At 44.9% G+C, this 24,383-nt stretch overlaps 2 protein-coding genes across 3 annotated transcripts in view; both read right to left on the bottom strand.

Annotated features, from left to right (window-relative positions):
- The window catches only part of Nr2c1 (nuclear receptor subfamily 2 group C member 1), a 47,472-nt gene extending 43,019 nt beyond the window's left edge, over positions 1 to 4,453 (bottom strand). Inside the window, exon 1 of one of the 2 annotated variants that reach the window (XM_057758078.1) lies at positions 4,222 to 4,453. The gene's annotated coding sequence lies outside the window, so the exon portion shown is untranslated. Of the gene's footprint in view, positions 1 to 3,779; positions 3,804 to 4,221 lie in introns of those variants that run through there. The other variant, XM_057758079.1, reaches the window with a different exon arrangement.
- Positions 4,454 to 6,442: 1,989 nt separating this feature from the next.
- Fgd6 (FYVE, RhoGEF and PH domain containing 6) overlaps positions 6,443 to 24,383 on the bottom strand; it is a 105,096-nt gene continuing 87,155 nt past the window's right edge. Inside the window, exons 15-21 of the mRNA XM_057758169.1 lie at positions 19,895 to 19,997; positions 18,895 to 19,038; positions 17,260 to 17,362; positions 15,708 to 15,835; positions 13,489 to 13,617; positions 12,048 to 12,196; positions 6,443 to 10,632 (exon numbers count right to left, since the gene is read on the bottom strand). Of these exons, the coding sequence (XP_057614152.1) occupies positions 10,596 to 10,632; positions 12,048 to 12,196; positions 13,489 to 13,617; positions 15,708 to 15,835; positions 17,260 to 17,362; positions 18,895 to 19,038; positions 19,895 to 19,997 (793 nt within the window). The 3' untranslated portion in view covers positions 6,443 to 10,595. The remainder of the gene's footprint in view (positions 10,633 to 12,047; positions 12,197 to 13,488; positions 13,618 to 15,707; positions 15,836 to 17,259; positions 17,363 to 18,894; positions 19,039 to 19,894; positions 19,998 to 24,383) is intronic.

Below are 24,383 nucleotides of genomic sequence, written 5' to 3'. Positions count from 1 at the left end.
TAACCCACAGCATTTTCCCTTTTCCATACTAGTTTGCCATAGAAACTAGGTGGTGCATACCTTTAATCTCAGCCTAGAGAGGAATATAAGACAGAAGGAGACAGCTCTCAGATACAATCTCATTCTGAGATTCCCGGAGGCAGGATCGCCATTTTGGACTGAGTAAGAGACAGTGGCTAGCTATTTTGTTTTTCTGACCTTCAGGTTGAATCCCAATTTCTGTCTGTGGGTTTTTATTAATTATGCTACACTAAAACTAGCATTTATTTTAAAAATTATAAGTGATATTCATTTATATTTTAGGACTAAGCTGTTTTCTGGTATGGATAATTGTCTAACTCTTCCTAGCCATACTGTAGAATACCCAAATTGACAAGAAAAAAAAAAGCCAAATCATCTTTGCAATATAGATTCATTTCTAATATTCATGATGATGTGAAAAATAAATAGCCCCCAGCTTGATTTTTCATGAGGATTTGGCTGCAGAGAACATGAAAGCAGCCACGCCAACACTTTAATAAAAGTATGCAACACACTGCAATAAACCAAAAGAATAATTTGAATGTTTCTTAAGAGTCTTCAAATAAAGGGAGAAAAAAAAGCTCTGAGAAGTTGTTACTGTCAGTAAAAAGTATTTATTTGTATCCTACAAAGAGTCTTATTCACTTGCAAAACCTGTGTGTGTTACATATACAATGGGTATATGTGTCACCATTAAAACGTTAGCAGTGGCTCATGGGAAAGGGGATTCATTAGTCAGGGCCTCTAAAAGAACAGAGCTAGTGATGAAATTCACAATGTTTCTTTACTCAACGGTGCTCTTTCCAACAGAATTTCCAGAATTAATGCGACCAATTTGAGCAGTGTTTTACCAGGTTTAAGGGATGTCAAAGTTTGTAATTCAGCAAGATAGCACAATCGGTATTTCTAACATGGTCAGTAGCTAGTTTAAGGTATGTTTAGGAAGGGAGCACACTTGAAAAACTGTTTTTGCTGCCCGTGCAAGGGCACACAGGCTAGAGAGACAGTAATCTTAAGGTCAATGGATTTTTTTTTTTGGTTTTTCGAGACAGGGTTTCTCTGTGGTTTTGGAGCCTGTCCTGGAACTAGCTCTTGTAGACCAGGCTGGTCTCGAACTCACAGAGATCCGCCTGCCTCTGCCTCCCAAGTGCTGGGATTAAAGGCGTGCGCCACCACCGCCCGGCTGGATTTTTTTTTTTATGAATGAAAGTTCAAGGCTAAAAGGTCTTGTTAAGTCTCTGCATAGATGCTGCTGGAGAAACTGTAGGGGAATGTTGGGTTGTAGCAGAAGCCAAAGTCTGCAGGAACAAATGTACTTTTACCCACTGAAGGAGGCGCCTGTGATGTGGGAGCCCCTAAGTATACTGTGAATTTGTTTTATTACCATTGGTTAATAATGAAGCTGCTTTGATCTATGGCAGAGCAGAACAGAGCTAGGCAGGAACAATAAACTGAATGCTGGGAGAAAGAAGGTGGAGTCTGGCAGACGGCCACTTAGCTGCCAAAGGAGAAAGACACGGGAACCGGCAGGTGGGCCACAGCCTTGTGGTGATAACACAGATTAATAGAAATGGGTTCATTTAAGATGTAAGAGCTAGCTAGAAACATGCCTGAGCCACCGGTCAAACAGTGTTGTAATTAATATAGTTTCTGTGTGATTATTCAAGTCTGGGCAGCCAGGAAACCAACAGTCTCTACTTACTTACATGCCTATATAAAAGGCATGGAGTCAGTTGTGCTGGGCAGCCCTGTTCATTCAGGACCTGTGGTGCTGCCATCTTGTCTGTTTTCCAGTATTGGCAAACAGGCTCTGCCTACAGAGCTTCACAGCAAGCAGAAGTGGCTCTTAAGATAATCAAGGTCAAAGGTCACTGAAACTGAATGATGACGCTACGTACGCCCTTGATGGAGCATAAGTCTGATTTGGTTCATTTATTCCATAACGATTTATGGCTCTAAAAAACAGTTGTCATTTTTTTAAAAAAAAAAATCCAATGATTTGAATATGTTGCTTCAAGGAAGTAACTGGGATATATTTATGTTAAAAGATAAAATTGAAAGTTTTACTAAAAAACTAACATGAAAAAACAGGGCGAAAACTTGTTTTTTAGAGATGTTTATAGTAGAGTTGCTTTTTTTTTAAAATTAAAAATAACCTCCTCAGGAAGGAAAAATGGCTCCAGAGCTAAGAGCACTTGTCCTTCCAAAGACCTAAATTCGGTGCCTCCACCTGCATGGTGGCTCACTAGCTCCTGGTACCCCAGTTCCAGAAGATCTGACACCTCTTCTGCCCCTGAGGGCACTGTACACCCTGGATACATACATGCAGGCAAAACATCCATACACATAAACTAATTTTTTTCTGAAAATCTGACAGAAAGTCCCCTCCCCAGAAAACCACAAGTTCATATTCCTTTAAATTCCAATGCTATGTCAAATGTCAAAATGTTTACAAAGCACGAAGCTGGTCCAAGGAATTCCCTATGAAGGGATCCCCGAGGTATAACTTCAACAGTTCCTCATGCTGAACAGAAAACATGGAGTCCAATGACCTCAATACCCCCATTTTAATCTCCTACTTCACCTCTGAGGCCCAGCTCAGATTCCACTTTACACGCTATTTCTGGATGATCCAGTGTAGACTGTGCACAGGAAGAGCTGACTGGGATACAAGAACAGACTTCTACGAATACCTAAAATTTTTGAACAGAGGCCCATTTTTCTAGAGACAGTTTTAAAAGATTGTAGTGTGTGTGTGTGTGTGTGTGTGTGTGTACTCACAGAGGGTCTTACAGTGTTATAAGTTTGTCTTGGCCATCACTGGGGTGGGGATTACATACTTTATCACATCCACACTAGATATATAGGGTCTGTCGCCATGGTTTTGTCCCCTTCAAAACCTTTCCTCTGTTTTACAATGAATGATAAAACCAGTTACATTTATTGGCACCATGTGTGCTTTCGTTTTGTTTTTGCGGTAACGGATACATGTATCTTCATTAATGACACTGAAAGCAACATGAAAACTGCTTTTGTAAACCAAAGTTCGGAGGCTCTGCGGAAGCAGGACACAAGCCTGACCGGGACACATGAACTTTGGTGACCGCCACCCTTCCACCACAAGCCTCTGGAGTGACAGCAAATGGAAAAATTACATTGTATGCAAAGGTTCAAGACGCACACCCAAAGGTTAGAGGACATGTTGATCCAAAGGACATAGCTCCTTTCCTTTATCTTCTGCAGGTCTTCTGGGGTTTGGATACACAGCTTCTGAGTCAGTCTGGCCTGGAATGCCAGGCCATCTTTGGTGCCCCAGCCTCCAGAGGACTAGGACTACAGGTGTGCTTCATCAGCCTGGCTCCTACGGGTCAGCCAACGTTTTCCTCATCAATATTAAATGGTCCACAATAAATTCCCACTTTCCTCACCTTCCTGGAATCTCCCCTAATTTACTTGAATTTCTGCCCCCCAAAACTTACAATTCCTAAAACATGCTCCCAAAACGATTTTCTTTTCATCTTGGTAGTTTGAACAGAACAGAACAATAATCTCTTTCCAAATTTACCAAAACGGACACATAAAGTTAAAAACAATCACCCAACCGGTTAAACAAGCAGACACTGTTTAAAACAAACAAAAACCCCTCCCTCAAAGTCTAAGGTGTACTTTTAACTTCCAAGGAGTGGGAAAAGCCCTAAGAGGATTTAACTTCAAGTCTTTTTTTGCTTGTCCTTTCCAACTCAGGCTGACCTACTTACTGAAGAGTAAGGGACAACCTGGCCATACCCGCCCTTCACAAGATGCCATCTGCAGGAACGGGAGACAGGACTCTTAACAAAAGGGCTACCAGGCGCTCTGCTGTGCCCAGGGCAAGAGATACCGTGGGCCACCTTTCCTCCTAGACGCGTTCGCTGGAAGAAGAGTCCAGTGCGGGCGAAGGGCGACGTCCGTAGCCCCGGGGTCCGCTGCCCGCCGCTCCCCGCCCAGCACCCACCACGCGCGCAGCCCCGGGGCGGAGGAAGCGGCGGCGAGACGGAAGCGTTCCCCGAGGGTGAAAGGTCACCGTCCCCGCCCGGGCTCCCGCGGCTTCGGGCGGTCCGCTCACCTCCCGGGCACTCGGCGGGCGGACCGGGTGCTCGCACACTCGGGCCCCCCGGAGCCGCGACACTTGGCGGTTGAGCCGTCCCGTACCCGACTTACCCTTCCCGCCGCGGCGGCCGCTGGGCTGCAGAGAGGTGATGCGAGGGGGACCCGAGGCCGAGGGGTTCAAGGGGAGCTTTCTGGGTTTGTGGATTTGGGGGTGGGGGTCAGAGTTCGTGACCCCTCCCTCGGCTCGGCGGTGCGCGGTGCTCTCGGCGCCTGCGCGGTAGCGCGGTGGAGCAGCGGCCAGCGGCGGTGACGTTCCCTGGGTGAAGCCAAGGGCCCCGGAGTCCAGCGGCGGTTCTGGAAGTCGATTGCCCCCTGCAGGTGTGGAGGGAGACCGTCGCAGCCACCGCCGCGTGTCGGTCAGATGTCCTGCATCTTAGATGCAATTCTGGCGCCGGGCTTCCGCGGGCACTTGCAGCCCATGCACGTACCCTAACACATATGATTAGAAATCAATGACAACCGAGGGCTGGAGAAATGGCTCGATGGTTAAGAGTACTTGTTGCCCCTCCAGAGAACTCGGTTTGATTCCCAGCACCCATAGGACCGATCGGCCACAACCTTCTGTAACTCCGGTTCCATTGGATTTGGTGCCCTCTTCTGGTGCACAAACACATGTGCACGTCAAACACCCTACATTCAAAGTAAAAATCTTGAAAGAAAGAAAAAGACAAATCTTTTGAAGCCAGGTCTGTTGGAAATCCAGTCATGTGTTTTGTTTTTTAGGGTTTTTTTTTTCCTGTTTGGTTTTCGAGACAGGGTTTCTCTGTAGCTTTGGTGCCTGTCCCGGAACTAGCTCTTGTAGAGCAGGCTGGCCTCCAACTCACAGAGATCCACCTGCCTCTGCCTCCTGAGTGCTGGGATTAAAGGCATGTGCCAACACCGGGCCAGACAGGTCTTTTAACTCGTGATCTTCCTGCCTTCCTCTCCAGTGCCGCAGGATTTTGTTTTTTTAATATGGGCGTTTTACCTGTGCTGCATGCCTGTGCACAAGTGCCCCGTGCTGGTATAGACCATCAGATCCTCTGGATCTGAAGTTACAGATGGTTGTGAGGGGCCATAGGGGTGTTGGGAATTGAACCTGGGTCCTCCTGTTGAGCCATCTCTCCAGTCCCTTAAAGGATGTTTTGAGTAATAATAAACAACTCTCTAGAAAACTGGAATTGTTTTATAGGCACTCTCTTAGATTATAGAGTAAACTATTAGCTAAGGAGTCTGGGTAGAACCCGGTCACAACTTCCCAGCAATAGAGAACAAGCTGAGGCAAAATTGTGTCAAACTGTACTTGGTACTTGACTGATTTAGTGATGGGCAAGAAAACACTCACTACTGTGTATGTTACCTTCTTAAGGGCTCTGTTGTGTTCCTTTTGCTAGGTGATATATTCCCAGATATTTAACAGTTCCTGGTGGTCAGTAAAGATTTGCAAAACGAAAGGTCACTGATGGAACATCACGTCCTGACAGGGGTCACCTGTGGCAGAAAGCTCTGCCCTGCGTTCTAAGCACTGTGTGGCCCCAACTTTAAGAAGTAAGCTGGAAATTTCCTTTGCATCTAGATAAGCCCTGTAGATTCAGAGCAGAATTCCAAGTTGGGGCAGTAGACCAAAACTTTGTTGTGCTGGGCAGAATAGTTGTTGTCCCTTATGTTCCTGGTCTCCCATGCCTGTAATCCCAGCACTTGGGAGGCAGAGGCTGGAGGAACAGCAGCTCAAAGCCATCCATTGTTGGGGGTTGCAAACCTCTGCCCCCTTGACTTTCTTTGCCTGTCTCAGACCCCTTGCCTGCTGGAGTGAACTGAGCAAAACAACTTGTTTGTGCGTGCAGCTGCTCTGAGCACGAGACCCTGATGGCGGGGGCGTGGGTTCTGATGAGGCCTACAGCTGGAAATCCCAAGAGCTGGGGCGTGGCTATCAGTTAAGGATTCCTATGTAAGCTGCCCCTGAGCACAATAAAGTTGACATTCTTGTATCAAGGATGACCCATGTTCCCACGTTTCTGTCTCTGTGTGTATCTTTTTAAGTCTTCTGCCTAGTTCCCAGCTTGCATTCCAACCTATAGTAGCACGGGCACTACAATCCATGGCAACAGTTTGAAGGTAGCCTGGGCTATATCTTTAAAAAAAAAAAAAGTGTTGCCATTTTCCAATGGAATGAAGGATTTAGACATAGAAAAGAGACAGCCAGTTTGGATGACATGGTGTCAAAAATAAGTTAAAAAAATAACTCTAATAAGGGACTCCACACCAGCAGTAGATATTATAGTAAATTTATTTTGTATAAATTATAATACATATTAACATTATTTACAATGCTATTTTTATTTATAAACTATCTTTATATGAACAGTAAGATACAAACCATTATCAGTTTAAGTAAAAAAGAGGAAAACATTAAAAGTCATTTAAAAAGTATTTTGAAACTGGTTCACACATACAGCAAGAGACTCCATGAGAGGGAATGGTGTCTCCCTCCACTCCTCACCCCAAAGGAGAAGGAATATTTTTATACTTAGTTTCTTTTTTTAAAAAAAAAAGCTATTACCTTTATTTTTTATTTTTTTCTAGAAGGCAAGTTTACCATCAGAACCACAGCCGTCACTGCAGTGTAGTAAAAAACTTGTTTCCCTTCTTAAGATTCTGTCCTAGAAGCAACTAGAAAAAACACCACAGATTGTCGTTTAGAAAATAACATTAAAAGTGGCATAGGCTCCAGAGTATGTGGACTGAAGATACTTTTTAGGGGCCCGTAGAAGATACTCAACAAGCAAATGTCTATACGCTGCGTGCAAGGCATTGTTATGACATGTGGTAAGCCTCCAGGGGACAGGGCGTGGTAAGAAGGATGCCAGTCGGTTTAGGAACTGAAGATACAGGACACAGGAACGAGAGCATCTAGTCTAAAGGAGAGGAGGGGAAAAGGACCCCATCACTGAAGTGTCAGATAACAAGGAAGGGGAGCCGTGCTGATTGACGTGAGAAAGGGAGCTATGAACGGAGAGAGGCTGAAGTGTGTTCACTTGGAGTGCATGGGATAGGAGGAGTTGCTCCATGCCAAACTGGGAGTGCCACTGAAGCCTACAGGAATAGGAATTCAATAAGAATTATGCTTTAGGAAGATTGCCTTGGCAAGATTTAAAACAGACCACACAAAAGAGGCAGTGAAGTGAGAAAACGGAATTGGTTTTCTAGATATGGGATCGAACCCGGGCCTCATATATGGGAGGCAGGTGGTGTGCCACTGCGCCGTGCCCCCAGCACTGAGGGGAAGCGCCAGTGACCGCGAGGGTGATGTGCCGGCAGGGAAACGAGGATGGAAAGACATGAGGGACCTAGGAGTCAGGTACTAGAGTCCCACGTGGTGTCCTTTTGTACAGAAGAAAACAGGCTTGGATGGAAGAAAGATGAGTGTCAGTGGGGCCACCGACGTGGACTGCAGGATGGCGAGAAGAGTGGGCGCAAGAACGGATTTAGAATAAGGGCTTTGGAGACTGTGTCAGTGGCAGCTGAGCCCTGTGACTGAGGCAGGGGCATGGTGAGGATGAGGCAGGGGAGCTGCTTTGAGGAAAACAGATTCTTACTCAAAACACCTTGGGAATCCCGTCCTCACTGTTTTCAACTAAAGCTCCAGGGATCCAAGAGAAATAAATAGAATAAACACATTATCTATCCTTAAGGATCATATAGAACAACGAGATAGGAAATTCCAGCGATCTGACTACGAGGGACACAGTGGGAGCACGTCCAAGACACATCCCCATATGCTGTGATGACTACATCAGGTTCTGAACTAGGAGGCTTCCTCCATCCCTATGGGGCCCACTAGATATTTTGCTAACAAAAGCATACTGTTGAGTCTTTGTCCTCTGACCTCATTTTTAAAAATGTTAGCAAGTAAAGAATCGAGCTTCTTGCTGGAGAAAACTAGGGCCATCAGGGAAAACAGAACGATGCTGGTTACATCAAAAACGGAAAGAGGTTCAGAAACACGGGATAATGTGAAGTGTGGCCTTTTCGTTCTCTTAGGACGTGGGCAGGGGGGGGGGGCTTCTGCATTCAGCTGCTGCAGACAGAGGGGGCACTGCTTAGTGGTACTGAGAATATCACCTCTCCTAGCTCAGCCTGCCATCTCTATCTGTGCTTAGGAGACAGCTGAGCAAGGTCTGAGGGCAGCACATGTCTGTGTGCGGAGCAACATTCCCGGGACCCACAGTCGAGATGTTCCCCACATCCAGACTGTTAAATGTTAGCAATGGATGTAGCTCGTGGGGGCAGTGTCTTCCCAGAGACTTTGGGTTCAGGAATACTTTTCAAAGTAGTTTTATAGCAAATTATAAAAATTTGCCATTGAACGAGTCAGGTTAAATGAATTATTGACCATATTAACTAGGTTATGAAGGGATCAGGGAGGGGTAGGGAATGTGGTCTCATTCCACATTTAGAATGTTTTTATGGGGGGCACTATCTGAGAGTTCATATATTGTCTTTTCCAAAGTTTTCCATAGGACTAAGCAATTGGCAATTATAATCATATACAAATTCCATTACGTAAGAATTACTTTGTGCGCTAACTTCTCTTTGTATACATTTAGATTTTGAAGAGATTCTTGATTCAGAATACTGGCTAATACTTCTTAAACTTTTTGAGGCTCATGAGCAAATCTTAAAGAGGTTGAGAATTCAAAGAGAGTAAAAGGTGGAAGAAATATAAAATATAAATAACCCTGGTCTCCAAAGGAATGCACCACACAAATCACAGATGCTCACATGGAAAACGTTTACGTGACCCAGTTAAAACAAGATGCAAAGGACGGAGTCACCTCCCATGACAAGGAAGGTTGCACGTGGGGTTCTATGAGATTGCACAGGGCTTCAAATTATGCCATAGCCAGAAACAGCCGAGAAAAACTACATCTGTTACCTCAGGCCTAGATTATCTGTAGCAAGTGGCATCCAAAAGGCCTCATGAATGTGTTCAAAATGAAAAAATAGTATTCGGGATACACTTTCCAACTTTTGACATCACACCAAATTAAAAATCATATATAAGGAACCAGAAATGCCTTGCATCCTTTAATGTCATAACCTATGGATAACCTTGAGTTTTAGGTGATGGTTTAAACTCAGCCACCAAAATATTTAAACACTGGGACAGTTTCAAGCGTGTTAGCTTTGTTCTGCTGCTGCTAATCAGTAAGGCTACGTGCAAGGGGCTTTACATGTTAGACAGGAAGTGGGCCAGAATCAAGAATATGAACCTTCCCTAGTGAGGGATACTGACTGGCAAAGTCCAGTGTGGACATGGGAGCTGAGGCAGGGCAATGGGTGGGGACAGCCTGGGCTACAAGGAAGGCCTGTGTCTCAAAGGAGACAGAGGGTGAGAGGAAGAGGGAAATTTGAAAGTCAAGGGGAACAAATCAAAGTTGCATAAAATTTCCTTTAAAAAATGTGACTTATTTCAGATCACTTTAAAAATATATGTTATAGAAAATATAACACTGTTTTAGCTATAAATACCACCAATGACTTGGTCTCTGAACTCTTAAGATAGTAGGGGATTCTGGGTAACATGTTCCCTGCCATATTCTGTTTTTTGATCACTGAGCTTGGAGGCACACATACGTAATCCCGCACTTGAGAGGCCAAGCAGGTGAATCCCAGGCTAGTGTAGGTTACATAATGATCTCCAGGGCAGCCTGGTCTCCAGAGTGAGCCTGTCTCAGAAAACCAAGAAAAAAAAGTCACATTTACACTGAACTGGCAGTTTTAAATACAGAGCAGGCACGGTGGCACAGGCCTTTAGTTCAGCTCCTCAGAGGCTGAGGCAGAAGACCGCAGCTCAAGCTTTGCCTGAGCTACACAGTTATCAGTTCAGACGGCTGGGATTTCACTTCACAGTTACTGAGGTAGAAGCTTGCTATGTGGATCTCTAGTGCAATATAAAAATTTTCATCTAGGTTTATTTAGTGATGCAAAAGTCTGCATTTTCACCAGCAATTTTGTAATTGCAATTTCTACACCAAACATTGTATGGAAGTTTGCTCCTTAATAGGTGTGTGTTACTTGCAAAGATTTACCAACAGTGAGAGTGTCAGGATGGAAGGCAGAGACAACAGCATGGCTGGCGCATCAGCCGTGTACAGTGTATACAGTATTACGGTAAGTTCGCGTCTCTGAACAGTGCTTTAGGATTCAGTGTGAGTCTCAGAAACAATTCTGACCAGCAAGTAAACATCGGCATTTTAATAAATAACACATGAAAAACATCTTTAGGAACTGCATATCCCTAACAAAACAGTTTATCTGCTAACGGCTGAGGACGGGTTATCTTGGCGGTGTTCTTTTTACAAGCCTTCTGAAGAGCTCTGACTCCACTCTGTTGAGCTGCGCCTCCACCTTGTCGGATCACGGAGGAAATGAAGCCAGTGCTGCTACAACACTGTGCCCTCCTGAAATGCTTCTATCCACCTGGCAACGAGAGAGAAACTGTTAGACTTGGGACACCTCTGAGTGTACACAACTGCTGACTGAAACCTTTCCCACAGACACAGGAGTTCTTTCCCACGGAGCTACCCTGTGTTTGGTAATGTGATCCAACATCTGGCCTGGAAAATGTGTTCTCTGTGACATCACTGGAGCAAGCCATCAACATCTGAAATCACTACATTTCACAGAAGCCTGTAACATATTCAGCACAAATTTCAAGGACAGAATTTCCAAAACTTCAGATTTTAGGTGCAGACAGCCTATGTTGTACGGCAGCAGAACACCTTTACGAAGTCCCCAGAGGCTGGAGGGATGCTGAACACTTAAGAGCGCTGACTGCTCTAGACGAGCCAGGTTCAGTTCCCAGTACCCATATGGTGGCTCACAACCATCAGCATGTATCTCCAGCTCCAGAGGATCTGATCATCTCTTCCGACCTCCACCAGGCACACATGTGGTGCACAGACATACATGCAAACACTCAAACACACACACACACACACACACACACACACACCAAATCAAATCTAATAAAACCTTCTCACAAATAAGCAGTTTAATTCTCAATACCCAGAAGGCGTTATTTGAATAAAAAGCTATCCATCGCTGCATACCCTAAAGCAGATGGAGGCAGGGGGAATCTCTCAGAGTGCAGCACGGTGCCTGCTTGGTACTCAGGAACGTAGACAACTCTAGCACATTAATTCTTAACTGCCTACAAAACTGCCCACCCTGCTAATCCTCAAAGTGCTCCCTGTATCCCAAGCACTTAACTTTAAAGCCTGCTGAGAAAACATGGACACAGGTATGCTCTCTGGGGTGGACTACATCAGATGAGAGGAGAGGTGAGCCGAGCTACCTGCTCAGAGGGGGCACCTCCATGGGCACACACCTTTAGGTTAAACGGTCTCTCAACACCTCAAATTAAGATTCTTGCTGCAGTCCTGAAGAGACTGCTTGTGCCTTGACCATCTAAAACTGTACCTGTTTCCTTCTACTGGGTGTCTGGAAACAACTGTGAGTCTCTCAATGTGTTTGATTTTCCCTGCACAGTTAGCCAGCAGATTTGTTTTTTCAGTCCTGCTCGTGCACAAAACACCTGGATGGGGGATTTCAGCCACTGTCACTGAAGGCCAGGGCTCCTCCACCTGCACTTCTGCCTCCCCCAGAGCAGAGCTCCAGCGGCTGCCCAGGTCATGTGCACACACACACACACACACACACACACACACACACACACACACACACAATGGACAGGACTACTGGTTTTCTTTCATCTCCTGTTTTTAAATCATCTGAATAACAGGTCACATCTTTCAAACCTGGATCTCCGAGAGTTGTTCTCTGTGCTTTTAAAATGTCATGTAAAACAACAAAGGGGAATCTGCATGACTTACTTCTGCGTGGAGTGGGCATCGTCTGCCTTAAACACATAAAACACCATGCCTTTGTGCAGCAGCTGAAACACTCTCGACTCTGAGCTCTCGTCTCTGACTTGAGTGACGGTAAACCCTAACAGAGGCTGGCTCTCCAACGCGGCCACATCCTGAGCAACAGACAAGAGAAGATAGGCTTTCAGGGTTAGATGCAATTCAGGCTTGAAAAGTCTTGACCTGCACAGCTCAATTTAATAGACAACACAGCAGTTCCAGCAGCTCATTTTTACTGAGTCAGCAGTGAGCCGCCTACTCGCCACCTGCCAGCTTCAGCATGCTTGTGCCCACTGAATCTCCCATTGTTTTCAGGCAGTCAAGGAAAGCAGTTTATGGATGCAGACACCAAGGACTTAAGCAGTAGGTGACGGGCCCAGATCCCACTGAGGAACTCTGGGGTTCTGGCTGATGGTTGAGACGAGGCCTCACTCTACAGCCCAAGTGGAATTGAAGCTCACCGTGATTTTTCTGCCTGGATTCTCCAGAGGTTTTGTTTTTCTCTACCATGAAACACTGGCTGGCTTGGAACTCTGAAAGATCCACCTGCTGCTGTGCCTCTAAGTGCTGGAATTAAAGGCCTGCGCCACAGTGCCTACTCCTCCCTCCTTTCCTTCTGGAGACTCAGGTAACTCAAGGTGGTCTCAAACTCCACAGGAGGCTGACCTTGAACTCCTGAGTCGCCAGTTCCTGTCCTCCAACTGCTTGGTTGTGGGCAGGTGCTATCACACCCCGCTCCCCTAGAGGCCTTCGTAGGCTGCTGGGACTCAGATAAGGGCAGCTGGAGACAGTATTACTACCAGCTGGGAACACCAAGAGAGGCTAGAAGAGAGGGCAATCCCTGCCCTGTGTGAAACGGCAGTCACATGACAATAGAAACATCTGCATTTTAGTACTCCCCAAAATTCCTAACACTGGAGTAAGAGTTCATGAAAAAAAAAAAAAAAGAATAATACTATTCCCATTAAAAGTACTAGTAACACTGGGCAGTGGTGGCACATACCCTTAATCCCAGCGCTCGGGATCTCTGAGTTTGAAACCACCCTGGTCTACAGAGTGAGTTCCAGTACAGCCAGGGCTACACCGAGAGACCCTGTCGTGAACCCCTAGTTCCCCCACAAAAAGTACTAGTAACAGGAGAGGCATGGTGGCTCACACCTGTAATCCTAGCATTGGATGGGTTGAGGCAGGAGGATGACGATCTGGGATAAATGGTGAATTAAACCAACCTGGGCTATTCGGTGAGCACTGCCTCAAAAAAAAAAAAAGACAAGCACCTTTCTCTGTCTAAAACAGTACTTGCTTGGCATGCCCAGGCCATCCTCAGCTCTGCACAAAGCAAAACCCTCCCACAAACTCCATAAAACTGAAACAAAACCATAAAGTCCCTCTAAAGCGTCCTTCTTACCTCACTTGCAGCATATGTGTAGAGTACTTTGTTTTTGATGACGAACCACAAGTGTTTCCATGGCTTCTTGCTGCCCTTGGATCTGTAAAGGTAACCACTCATAGTGGAGTCTTCTGTGTTTGCGGATACCTGGAAAAGGAAGTCCCACGTGCCTCAGTGGGTCACGGGCTACTTTTCAAGAACAACAACACAACAGAAAGCCGAGTTCAAACCACCAGCTGTTGAAAGCAACGACCATAAGGACATTTCAGAATGACACTGGGTGTTCTCTGTATTTGAGGGGTGCAGTAAAGAAATTACCCACATGACCGTCCCACGATACGGTTAAGGTTTTTATTGTAGATGTAAGAACAGCCAGAGGCAACTAGAAGTCAGGAGCAGAGACTTGAGGCGACTGAACATGGCAAGGGCTACTTGCCAGACTGGAGAGACCAACAGAAAATAGAGACTAGCGAGAAAGTAATTGCCCACATGACTGCCCCATGATACGCTTAAGGTTTTTTGCAGATATAAGAACAGCCAGAGGCTACTGGAAGTCAGGAGTAGAGACAGAAGGAAGGAGACTGAACATGACCGACCAGGGCTACTTGCCTGAATGCAGGGACGAATAGAAATACAGACTAGAGAGAGCACAGTGAGAAGAGTGGAGTTACAGGAAGCCTCTGGGCTGGAGGAGTGTAGGGTAGGTGAGGAGGTAAGACGGGCTAGGATGCTAGCATTGACTCTGAAATGTCTAATGGCTACTTGTGGTACTGAGGAAGCCTAGGCTAGCCCGTGCTTTGAAATGCTGAAAGGCACCTACAGACATTTGTCCCTTCTGCCAGAGGTAAGGGAAATGACTCCCTTTGGCAGATGGGAACCAGTTTTGCAGGTTCCTGAGGCATGCTGTCAGAAGTCCTCCTACAGTCCAGGCTGAGCTCATTTATGGATATCTAGATTGCCTTCTGGAGTTTCCTCGGGACCTCACATTCTCGTGTCCCTATCCCACAATCTGAAGTCTATCAGCAGGGTATGAAAAGCCTTCCTTTTAGTGATGATCCCAGAGCTTTGTCTGGCTTGCCCATTCCTACACTGGCTTGTCTTTGTGGGCTCAGCTGTGGTCTCTGGTTTGGCAGAAGAGAAATAATCAAAGCCTACCAAATGCTTTTCTCAGGCGGCATTTTGGAGACCACATATGTTATCTGTTGCTCAGATCTACATAGCAAGCTCCAGGCCACACACTAAGACACTGTCTTTCTTAATAAGCAAATTAAAATGTTTAAGGTTCAAATGAGATTTTTGTTAAAATGGAGTTCTATCAGGGTGTGTGTGTGTGTGTGTGTGTGTGTGTTAGGCTGTTGCTAAGCTAGATTACATACCTCTTTTTTAGAAAATTAGGGCTGGGATCTGGAGAGATGGCTTGATGCTCCAGCAGAGAACCCGAGTTTGGTTCTAAGCACCCACAAAGGGGCTCTGCCTCCAGGGAACCTGGCACCCTACCCACTTCTGGCCTCCATGGGTAGGAGAACACATGGTGCACTGTTGTGTGATGTTGTGTTTGTGTTCTGACAAATAAAGCTTGCCTGGAGATCAGAGGGTGGAGCTAGCCACTCGTTAACCATAGGAAGGAAACAGGTGGGAAGTAACTGGAGGCTGTTCCTAGTTTTCTGATCTTCCACGTTCTTACCCCAATATTTGACTCTTGGTTTATATTGGTTAAGATTAATTAGATTAACACTTCAGTGTACAGATTGCATCGGGATGGTGCAAGCCAGGCAAAGCTCTGGGATCATCTCTAAAAGGAAGGCTTTTCATACCCTGCTGATAGACTTCAGATTGTGGGATAGGTCAGCCGGGCGGTGGTGGCACACACCTTTAATCCCAGCACTCAGGAGGCAGAGGTAGGCGGATCTCTGTGAGTTTGAGGCCAGCCTGGTCTACAAGAGCTAGTTCCAGGACAGGCACCAAAACAGATAAACAAACAAAAAATGAAAAAAAAAAAAAAGCCAATCAACAACAACAAAAGACTCTATGTCAACTTTCTCTGACTGCAATAAAATGCAGTTCCCCAAAGTTTTCTGCAGCCATCTGTCAATGACTCAGGTCATAAGAAAGACGAATAAAGACTGCAAGACATCTGCCATATCCACCAGAGTATTAAAATCCATGCCTGAGAGTAATGGGAAATGACATCTTTCTTTATGAAATTCAGCCCTGTCAAGCTTAATGGAAACACTTACTTCTTTGAGAGCAGCTGGGATCTTTTTTGGTTTCCTCCCCGATGGGATGCTGTGCAAGACGGACGACAAGGCACTTGAAGGAGACTTGTGATTCCCCGGAGAGCCGATCCTTGGGGGCAGCTGGTGATCTAGGACAGAGCAGGTGTGCTCATGCAGCAAGCATGCATGATGGACAAAATACCCACCAAGAGCTCTGAGAGCTGAGCAGGAGTTGAGTTGATTACATAGGGAATTTTTAAACTATAAACCATATGAAAAGATCCTATTTCTGTGTCCTTAGAATTCTGAAAGAGCTAGGGACACTGCTCAGTGATGGTGCCTGCTTTGTAAGTTCAATGCCCGAGGTTCAATCCTCAGTACCAAAACATAAAGTAAAAATTCACTGGAATGGACGTGGTACCACATGTCTGTCACCCAGAGGTAGGATTGGGAGTTCAAGGGCCATCCTTGCTTACCATAGCAAGTTCAACCTCAACCTGAGTTACAGGAGACTCTCGGTAAACCATAATAAACAAAATAATTCTGAAAGATACAAGTACACCCTCAATTTTACAAACTTCCCTACTGATGGAAAGAAGTTGATTTAGACAATGGAAGAGATGTGCAAACCAGAACACCTGCTTCTAAATAAGCTAGGGGGGAAAAATGGGGCGGAGTGGCTCTAAATAATTTGGAATGCTATTTAGGCTGGGGTGGGGGTGCTGGATATAAATACTTTGGCCTCATGACAATCTCCCTGCTTTAGCCTCCTGAGTGCTGGGATTACAAGTGTGAGCCATATTGCCCAAATCAATCATTTTCTGTTTCACAGTTTTGTTTTACATGGTGCTAAGGATCAAACTGAGAGCCTTGCACATGCTAGGCAGGTCCTTCCCACTAAGTCACATTCTTCCCAGACTGAGTTTAGAAAAGTAAAGCAGGCAGTAGGCAGGAAGAGGCGTTTGCAGAAGGACATTATCAGAGTAAACTAGACCTTATTAAGGTTGACACAAAAAAATCAAGACAAGTGAGACTTTCTGAAATGAAATTGAAAAGATCTACTGATCAGCAGAGCTGGGTGATTAGTGATGAATGCTAACATTTCACATTGGTATACCCAGAGAACAAAGAACAACCATCCTTGACTCCAGTTCCAGGGGATCCCACACCCCCTTCTGATCTCTCAGGGCTCCATACGCACATGTGGGCACCACACTCATTCAGGCAAAACACTCATACACAAAAGTAAATAAATATACATATAAGAGAATATAAATAAAAAAGAATAAGTTGAAACTTTGAAATAGCTCACAAATTAAAGTTACTTTTTAACTGTGTTGAGCATTTCTTTCAGTAATAATTCTATAATTAGTTTTCTTACTAAAACCATTGTACATTGTTACCAAAAAAAAGGCTCAATCTAATTTCTCTTGGGATTACCATAAAGCTCAAGGTAGAGCATACTAGGAAGTAAGACAAGTCCAGCAATCATGCTTCTGCCAAACATGGTTCTTTTAGGAGGCTGGAAGGATCTGTGGGAGAGACTTTGGTTATATGTTTACTGTTATATTACCTAATTTCTGTAGTTCTTGGAAGCAATGTTCACATACTCTTGCCAGTTGCCTTTTCAGGTAATCTAAGCCATACTTATTTGATGAGCAAGCTTGGCACACAATCTGAAAACACATTGCAATGATTTCATTCAGAAAAACTTGGATGACGAGGCATGAAAAAGGCTGCAGTGTACGGCACTGCCCATTCATCAACAGTTTGGCAGTGACTGAGTCTCATTTATCTCATGGCTAACTCTCAGACCGCTTACATGGAGAACCTACACGTAAGCCCCGAGTGCTTACTCCATGAACACCGTGCTCAGCAGAGCTAGCACATATAGGCCCCCAGAACACTAGCATGTTCCCAGTGTGCAGGACCTTCCGACAGTCTCACTGACCACCCTCATCCTACGCGCTATCCCTGCCACAGCCACAGCTACTCTCTGCGACTCTACCAGGTTAGGGGACCCTGTTTCATGCTTAAAGGAGCTCTCCACTATAAATGCTCATTTTGCTAAAGAAATCGTGAAAGCTTATACTTCAGTGTGGACTGGAAATACCTTCCAAGGACCTATGCCTTAAAGTCTCCACTTGGGCACTAGTAGGAGGTGGCAGAAACTAAAGGTCACAAAGGTGGGGTACCTTCAAAGAAGACTGAGGGGTCATTTCCTCCATGTTTTTCACTCTTACCAATCAAGTACATGACTTTGCCAACTACAGTCTCTCTCCAGGACTTGCTGCTTTAACTCAAACACTACAGGCCAATTGACCAAGGACTTAAGTCCAAAAGTGCGAGCCAAAATACAAATTTTCTCTTTATAAATTGATTTATTGGTGCAGGTGTGATGGCACACACCTTTAATCCCAGAATCCAGGATGAAGAGGAGAGGAGAGTTCTGTGAGTTCAAGGCCAGCCTAGTTTACATAGTGAGTTCAAGGCCAGCCTAGTTTACATAGTGAGTTCAAGGCCAGCCTAGTTTACTTAGTTCCAGGCCAGCAAAAATACAGGGCCTTTCCTACTGATTCTTTTCTACACAAAGAAGGCAAAAAAAACAAAAACAAACCAAAAACAAAACTAAGCTGCAATATCAATAAGAGTCTATAGAACTGTGGGTTGTTTTGTTTCTTAAGACAAAAAGGTTGGCCTTGAAGCCGGGCCGTGGTGGCGCACGCCTTTAATCCCAGCACTTGGGAGGCAGAGGTAGGCGGATCTCTGTGAGTTCGAGACCAGCCTGGTCTACAAGAGCTAGTTCCAGGACAGGCTCCAAAGCCACAGAGAAACCCTGTCTCGAAAAACCAAAAAAAAAAAAAAAAAAAGGTTGGCCTTGAACTTGCTGAGATCTTCTGGTTTCAGCCTTCAGAGGGTTGGGATTTACAGGCACGTGCCACCATGCCTGGATTAGCTTTCATTTTTCAATATAGGTTCTCTATGGCTGCAGAAATACTGTAACTGTGGGTGGAGAGTGGAGGAAGGAAGGTCTACAACCATGTTCCTTACTCCAACCCCGAATACACAGATAAGATGACATCTGTTGTTTTCACAACTACTGTTTGTCCGTTTCATAGACTACAATGACTTCTGGGGGGATATTCCTCACTGTGCACAGCCCAGAGACATAGACGTCACCACAGGGATGGAGACCGTCCCTTCTGACCTTTCCACAGGCTCTGCAGTGATGTCTTCTCCAGGTCAGAGTAAATTCACTTGTGCAAATCATACACATGGTGGCTCTGGTATCAGGAATCCAGATGGGAGCCTTTGACCCGAGAGGACTAACTTCCTCTTTCTTCTCCAAGTCCTATGGAAGAAGAATGGCTTCTGATTACTGGGTGCACACTGCCTGCGACAGAATCAAATCTTTGTAGTGGCCTTCTCCAGGGCTGATGGCATCATTAAAATGTGGGAGGGGAAAGTGAGCCGTGATATTTGAAGTACTTGATATATTAAGATTAAATACATTTGAAAATGCTCTGTTGCAAAATTATCTGTAAAAGATGCTCGAGGTACTGAGATGATTAGCTTCTTCCTTAAGCTATTCCTGGTCCCCCAGTTCCCTACAGTGAAAAGCTGGGGAAAGAGCTGGGGTAGTATAAGGAAGGTTCTGAGTTCAATTCTTACAATACACAGAGACATGCAGAAACACATACTCCCTCATACTCCCCCCCCCTCTCTCTCACACACACACACATACATACACAGACACACACTCCCTCTCCATATACAGAGACATGCAGAGATGCACACAGATACATCACAGAGACACATACACACAGACATACCCCCCCCCACTCACATACAAAGACACAGACACATTCACATACATACACGGGAATACATACCCAGACATATACTCCTCCCTCTCCATATGCAGACACAGAGATACATACATACACACACACACATACATACACACACATGTAGAGACACACAATCCCTCCCATTAACACTCCTCCCCTACATGATAGATACACAAACACACACAGATACACACAGACACAGACACACAAGAAAACAAATAAAATTTCCTACATTTATAAGTAGGAGAAACTAGGAGCACACGTACCTCCTCCAACTCCTTTTCTAAACCTCTATAAACTCTTCACAGTTAAGGAAAAGCAGAACCCTGAGGCAAGCCTAGAAGGGAAGCAGAGTACCTCATCCAGACTCCTGCTGGGGCAGAAGGTGGTCCTCTTCTTGGCATACTCTTCTATCGCCCTGGAGATGGCCTCCAGCCATTCATCTCGTTCTGTGGCAGAGCTGATGGGGGCAAAAGGTTCCATCAAGACCATATCGGCACTGAGTCCTTCTGTCTTTTTCTTTCTCCTTTCCTTCTCCCTGGCAACTAACACCAGCCTCCGGCCAGGGCTGAGGGGTAGTCCTTCCAAAAGGAGTCAATTTCTTTACAGATAGCAGAAGGGACATATGGCTACTTGTGACTACATATCAAAGCCCATACTGGTGTCCAGGCTCCCTCAGTATCACAAGTACGCAGTATATATGTCAAAGTTCATGACGGCACACTAGTTCCTTTCCACCTCCCTAGGCTTCCTTCCTCCAGAGACCCCTTTGTTCTCTTTATGATGGCAAACTCCCTCCCTCACCCTCACTATTCTCACTTTATTCTCATTTTGTCCTCCCTCCCAATTTATCTCATATTCATTCTCTCTCTCTCCCCCTCCCTCCCTCCCTCCCTCCCTCCCTCTCTCTCTCTCTCTCTCTCTCTCTCTCTCTCTCTCTCTCTCTCACACACACACACACACACACACACAATAACAACCTTCCTATATCATGGAGCAGTCATACTGAAAGTTTCTTTATTGTACCCCCCATATCTGGTGCCAATACCCTCACAAGCATCCCCTAAGGTGTAAATCATTTGTGTCTGCTGGCTTCGGCCACCCACCACACTCTACTCCAGATTTTACAGTCTGTCTCTTCAGCAGCTTCTCCTCCACCTGCTCTAAGAGCTCACGTCCCCTTGCCTACATGATAAGAGTCCTCTCATCCCTCTGCTCGTGGGGCGCCCTCCGCCCTCTTGGGCACCCGGCACTTGGAAAGGCTGTGCCTCTCACTGGCTCACTGGAGTCTGCTGTATGCTTCTCCACTGCGATTGGGGCGTCTCTACTAAAGCACTTCCCCCTCCCTGCGCAGCAAAATTCTCTCTCTGGAGAGGTTTGTTCCTGACCCTTTTTGCTAACTCTCTCCCGTCTCATCTTTGCTCTGGCTCCCTTCCCACTTGCCTCTTGGCTCACTCCTGGAGTTGATTCACCTGCCTTCTCCAATCTCCGTCCTCCTGAGACTCAAAGATTTCATTAAAGGCCTCACCATCTTACTGTAAATGGTTTGGCTTCAGAATAGCTCAATGGCTCAATAACAGCACACTCAATTTCCAAATTCTCAAAGGTTTGTTTTGTTTTTGTTTGTTGAGATAGTGTTGCTTTGTATAGCCCAGGCTATACTGGAAATTATTCTGTAGACCAGGTTGGCCTCAAATTCAGAGACCCACCTGCCTCTGCCTTCCAAATACTGCGATTAAAGGAATATGTTACCACTGCTGGGCACTCGCAGATTTTTAACAATTTCTGACACTACACACACACACACACAAATGATCCCCAAAATTCCTTATCTTTAAATTTTCTCTGTTCTACATTCTTAAAAATCCCCTATCTCTCTGCTCTCAAAAAAAAAAAAAAATCTCAAGGTAATGGTGTAAACTTTCTGTATTTCAAGATTTGAAAGCTTGTTGGGTATGGCTTAAAAATCTGTAAAATCTATAACAAAGCTTAAAACTTGAAACAGAAAAGGTTGATAGTTAAAAAAATATACATGGATAAAGTTTACTACAAATTCTTGTATGTAACTTGGAGTTAGCTCTTGTTTAAAAATTTGATCTGCTACAGCATAGTGTATACGTAACTTGGATTCAATCCTTATTTATGAAAAGTAGGATTTACTAATAACAAACTTGATGACTGAAGTTTAGAGTGTACTGAGGCCAGCAGAAACTGACTTAAACATAAAGGTCTAGCTGCTCTGTCTTTGCCAACTTTGTTAACTTTTAGCTATTTGGGACAAACAGAGTCACACGACAACCTGAGATACTATGTAAAGGTCCACCATGAAGGGATCAGAAAGACAGAAGGCAGTTGGGTGATGAGGATCTATTTTTAGCACCATAAACCATAAGCTGACTCAGTAAATAAAGGAGATTATGTGTGGTTGTGAGTGCTCGCCCGTTACTCAGCACCAACTGCTGTTCCTAGTCTTGTCCTACCGGAGCTGTCTTTAACCCAACTGTAATGCGAACAGGCCAGGGAAAAGGAGCCTGCTTGGCAAACGGTATTCTGGTTTTGTATTTCTCAACCATGCCTCTCCTTCAAAACTTGTGGTTAAAGCCCATTCATGATTGGTGTCAAGACAGTTACGAAGTCATTTAAAATTTGTTTTGCATATTCAAAACTTTTAGGCACACTTTAGGTGACACAAATATGATAATCTATACATATACATGGAGAGGATGGAGAGAAGAAACTTTAACAATCAAGTTAAAAATCTAGGGGCTGGAGAGATGGCTCAGCAGTTAAGAGCATTCATTGCCTGCTCTTCCAAGGGTCCTGAGTTCGATTCCCAGCAACCACATGGTGGCTCACAACCATCTGTAATGAGATCTGGTGCCCTCTTCTGGCCTGCAGGCATACATGCAGGCAGATTTTACATAATAAGTTTAAAAAAGATAAGAATTCAAATAAAATAAATAAATTAATTAATTAAAAAAAACTATCATAATGAGACAAACCCTTCACAATGGGAGTGTAACAATGTGAGGAAATCCGTGTCTTTGGGAGAGTGGTACTGAAGTATGCAAAATGACCTGGCAACTACAGTCAGGTTTGAAATACTTTAGAAAAATGTAAGAAAGTGAACCCATTGCTGCTCATCATATTATTCGCTCTGATTTAAGCATAAACAATTCTATAAAATAAGAACAAAACAAAATTAAACAAAACTCCCAACCTTGAAGAGAGAGACATATGGATGGGCACAGGTTGGTGGTTTTGTCTTCCTCCCCCTTTTCCAGGGCTGGAGGATCGATCCCAGGAGGACCTCAGGAATCCCAGACCAAAAACTCTAACCATGACCTGCTACAGGCCTAGCTCCCTTGTTACTGCAGAAGACACAAGAATTGCTTGCCTTTCCCGTAGTATGTCCAGTAATGTACTTCCCTGATAAATGCCACTTAGGATATTTATTCATATTGATAGAAAAAATTACAAATGATATTGACAAATCAATGGTTCCCAAATTTTTATTACATACAAAGAACAAAACAAGAAATAACACTTTTCTTTCTAAACCAAATAAAATCTGCCTGTTACTTCTACTATTCTAGCATTGTTGCCAAAGACAACTGCCAATTAATAGTTACCGTGCTCAGCCAACAGCGCTAAATGCTTCCCAAATGTCATCGTTTCTCATCTTCGGAGCCCCTAGAATACCCACTGGCTCTTACTTCCACTCCTGCATTAGCAGACATTGTCACCATGTGGACAACGAGGAAACTGGGGACCACCAATATGAGGCCCTGGCTGTACCAATGACAGTTTCCTGAGTCTTGAGTTGAAAAGTGACCCAAGTGTAGTGAAGGGCTTAGCCCTTCCCCACCAGGTCAGTGCCATCTGGTGTGTGTTCCCTGAAGAACTACACCACAGGAACGGACACGTAGACTTCTGGGCAAACATTTATGAATTGTTACCAGCTCTTCTTCCACCGCCCACGTTTTGCTCCAAGTAACTGAGAACAGAGAGGCAGATGGCTAATTTGAGAATTGCTGTTGGATTTTTCTGGAGCCCTGGGAGCATGAGGAATGTGATTTGACTGTACAAATCATGTCACATATGCTGTTCTTTTGTTTAATCATTCTTGGCGCTCTCTTGTGTGGGCTTCTGCCAAGGCAATGTTTACCAGCTCTTGATAACACATTTCTTACAGACCACACACATTTGCCTGAAGCATCCAGTGCTGGCATCCCAGGCCTTTTGTAACACAGTAGAAGAATCTGAATCTTCCTCAAACTAACAAACAGGCTGAGTACTTTTTTTTTTAATAGAATGCATATATCATCAGAAGACAAATTTTTGTAAAGGAAAATTAATTTCCTCTCAATTGTAATGAATTGCTGAGAGGAAAAACTACCAATCGAAGGGATTTCTGGTATATCAGACCTGGCCACACCCATGTTGGTGCTGGCAGCAGGGTGCAATGCAGATGTTTAGAGGCCACATTACTGTGACTCTTCTGAATGACATTTACTGGATAGGCTCGGGACTGAGCTATAAAGTGGACACACAAAATATACTTCAGCTAAGGGCTGACACCTTACTGCGGTGAGAAAGTAATGAGCACCGCAGAGGGACAGTTTTGTGTAGGGAGCAGGGCAAGCCTGCATGAGGGCAGACAGGACCTGAAGAATCAGTCTCACAGGGAATGCCAGGCTCTCTGTGCACCTCATCCAGTCTCATACTCTTGTCATCGCCAAGAGGATGGCGTTCACACATATGCATCCAGTCCAGGTGTCCTTCTGACACTGAAATCCTTGCATACCTGAGGCTCCATGCCGACACTGCACATGCTCGGTATGCA

Source organism: Chionomys nivalis, chromosome 25, assembly GCF_950005125.1.
Source record: "Chionomys nivalis chromosome 25, mChiNiv1.1, whole genome shotgun sequence".
In the NCBI taxonomy this organism is placed as follows: Eukaryota; Metazoa; Chordata; class Mammalia; order Rodentia; family Cricetidae; genus Chionomys; species Chionomys nivalis.
Note: the sequence above shows the minus strand (reverse complement) of the source record. Positions and strands in the feature narration are given on the sequence as shown.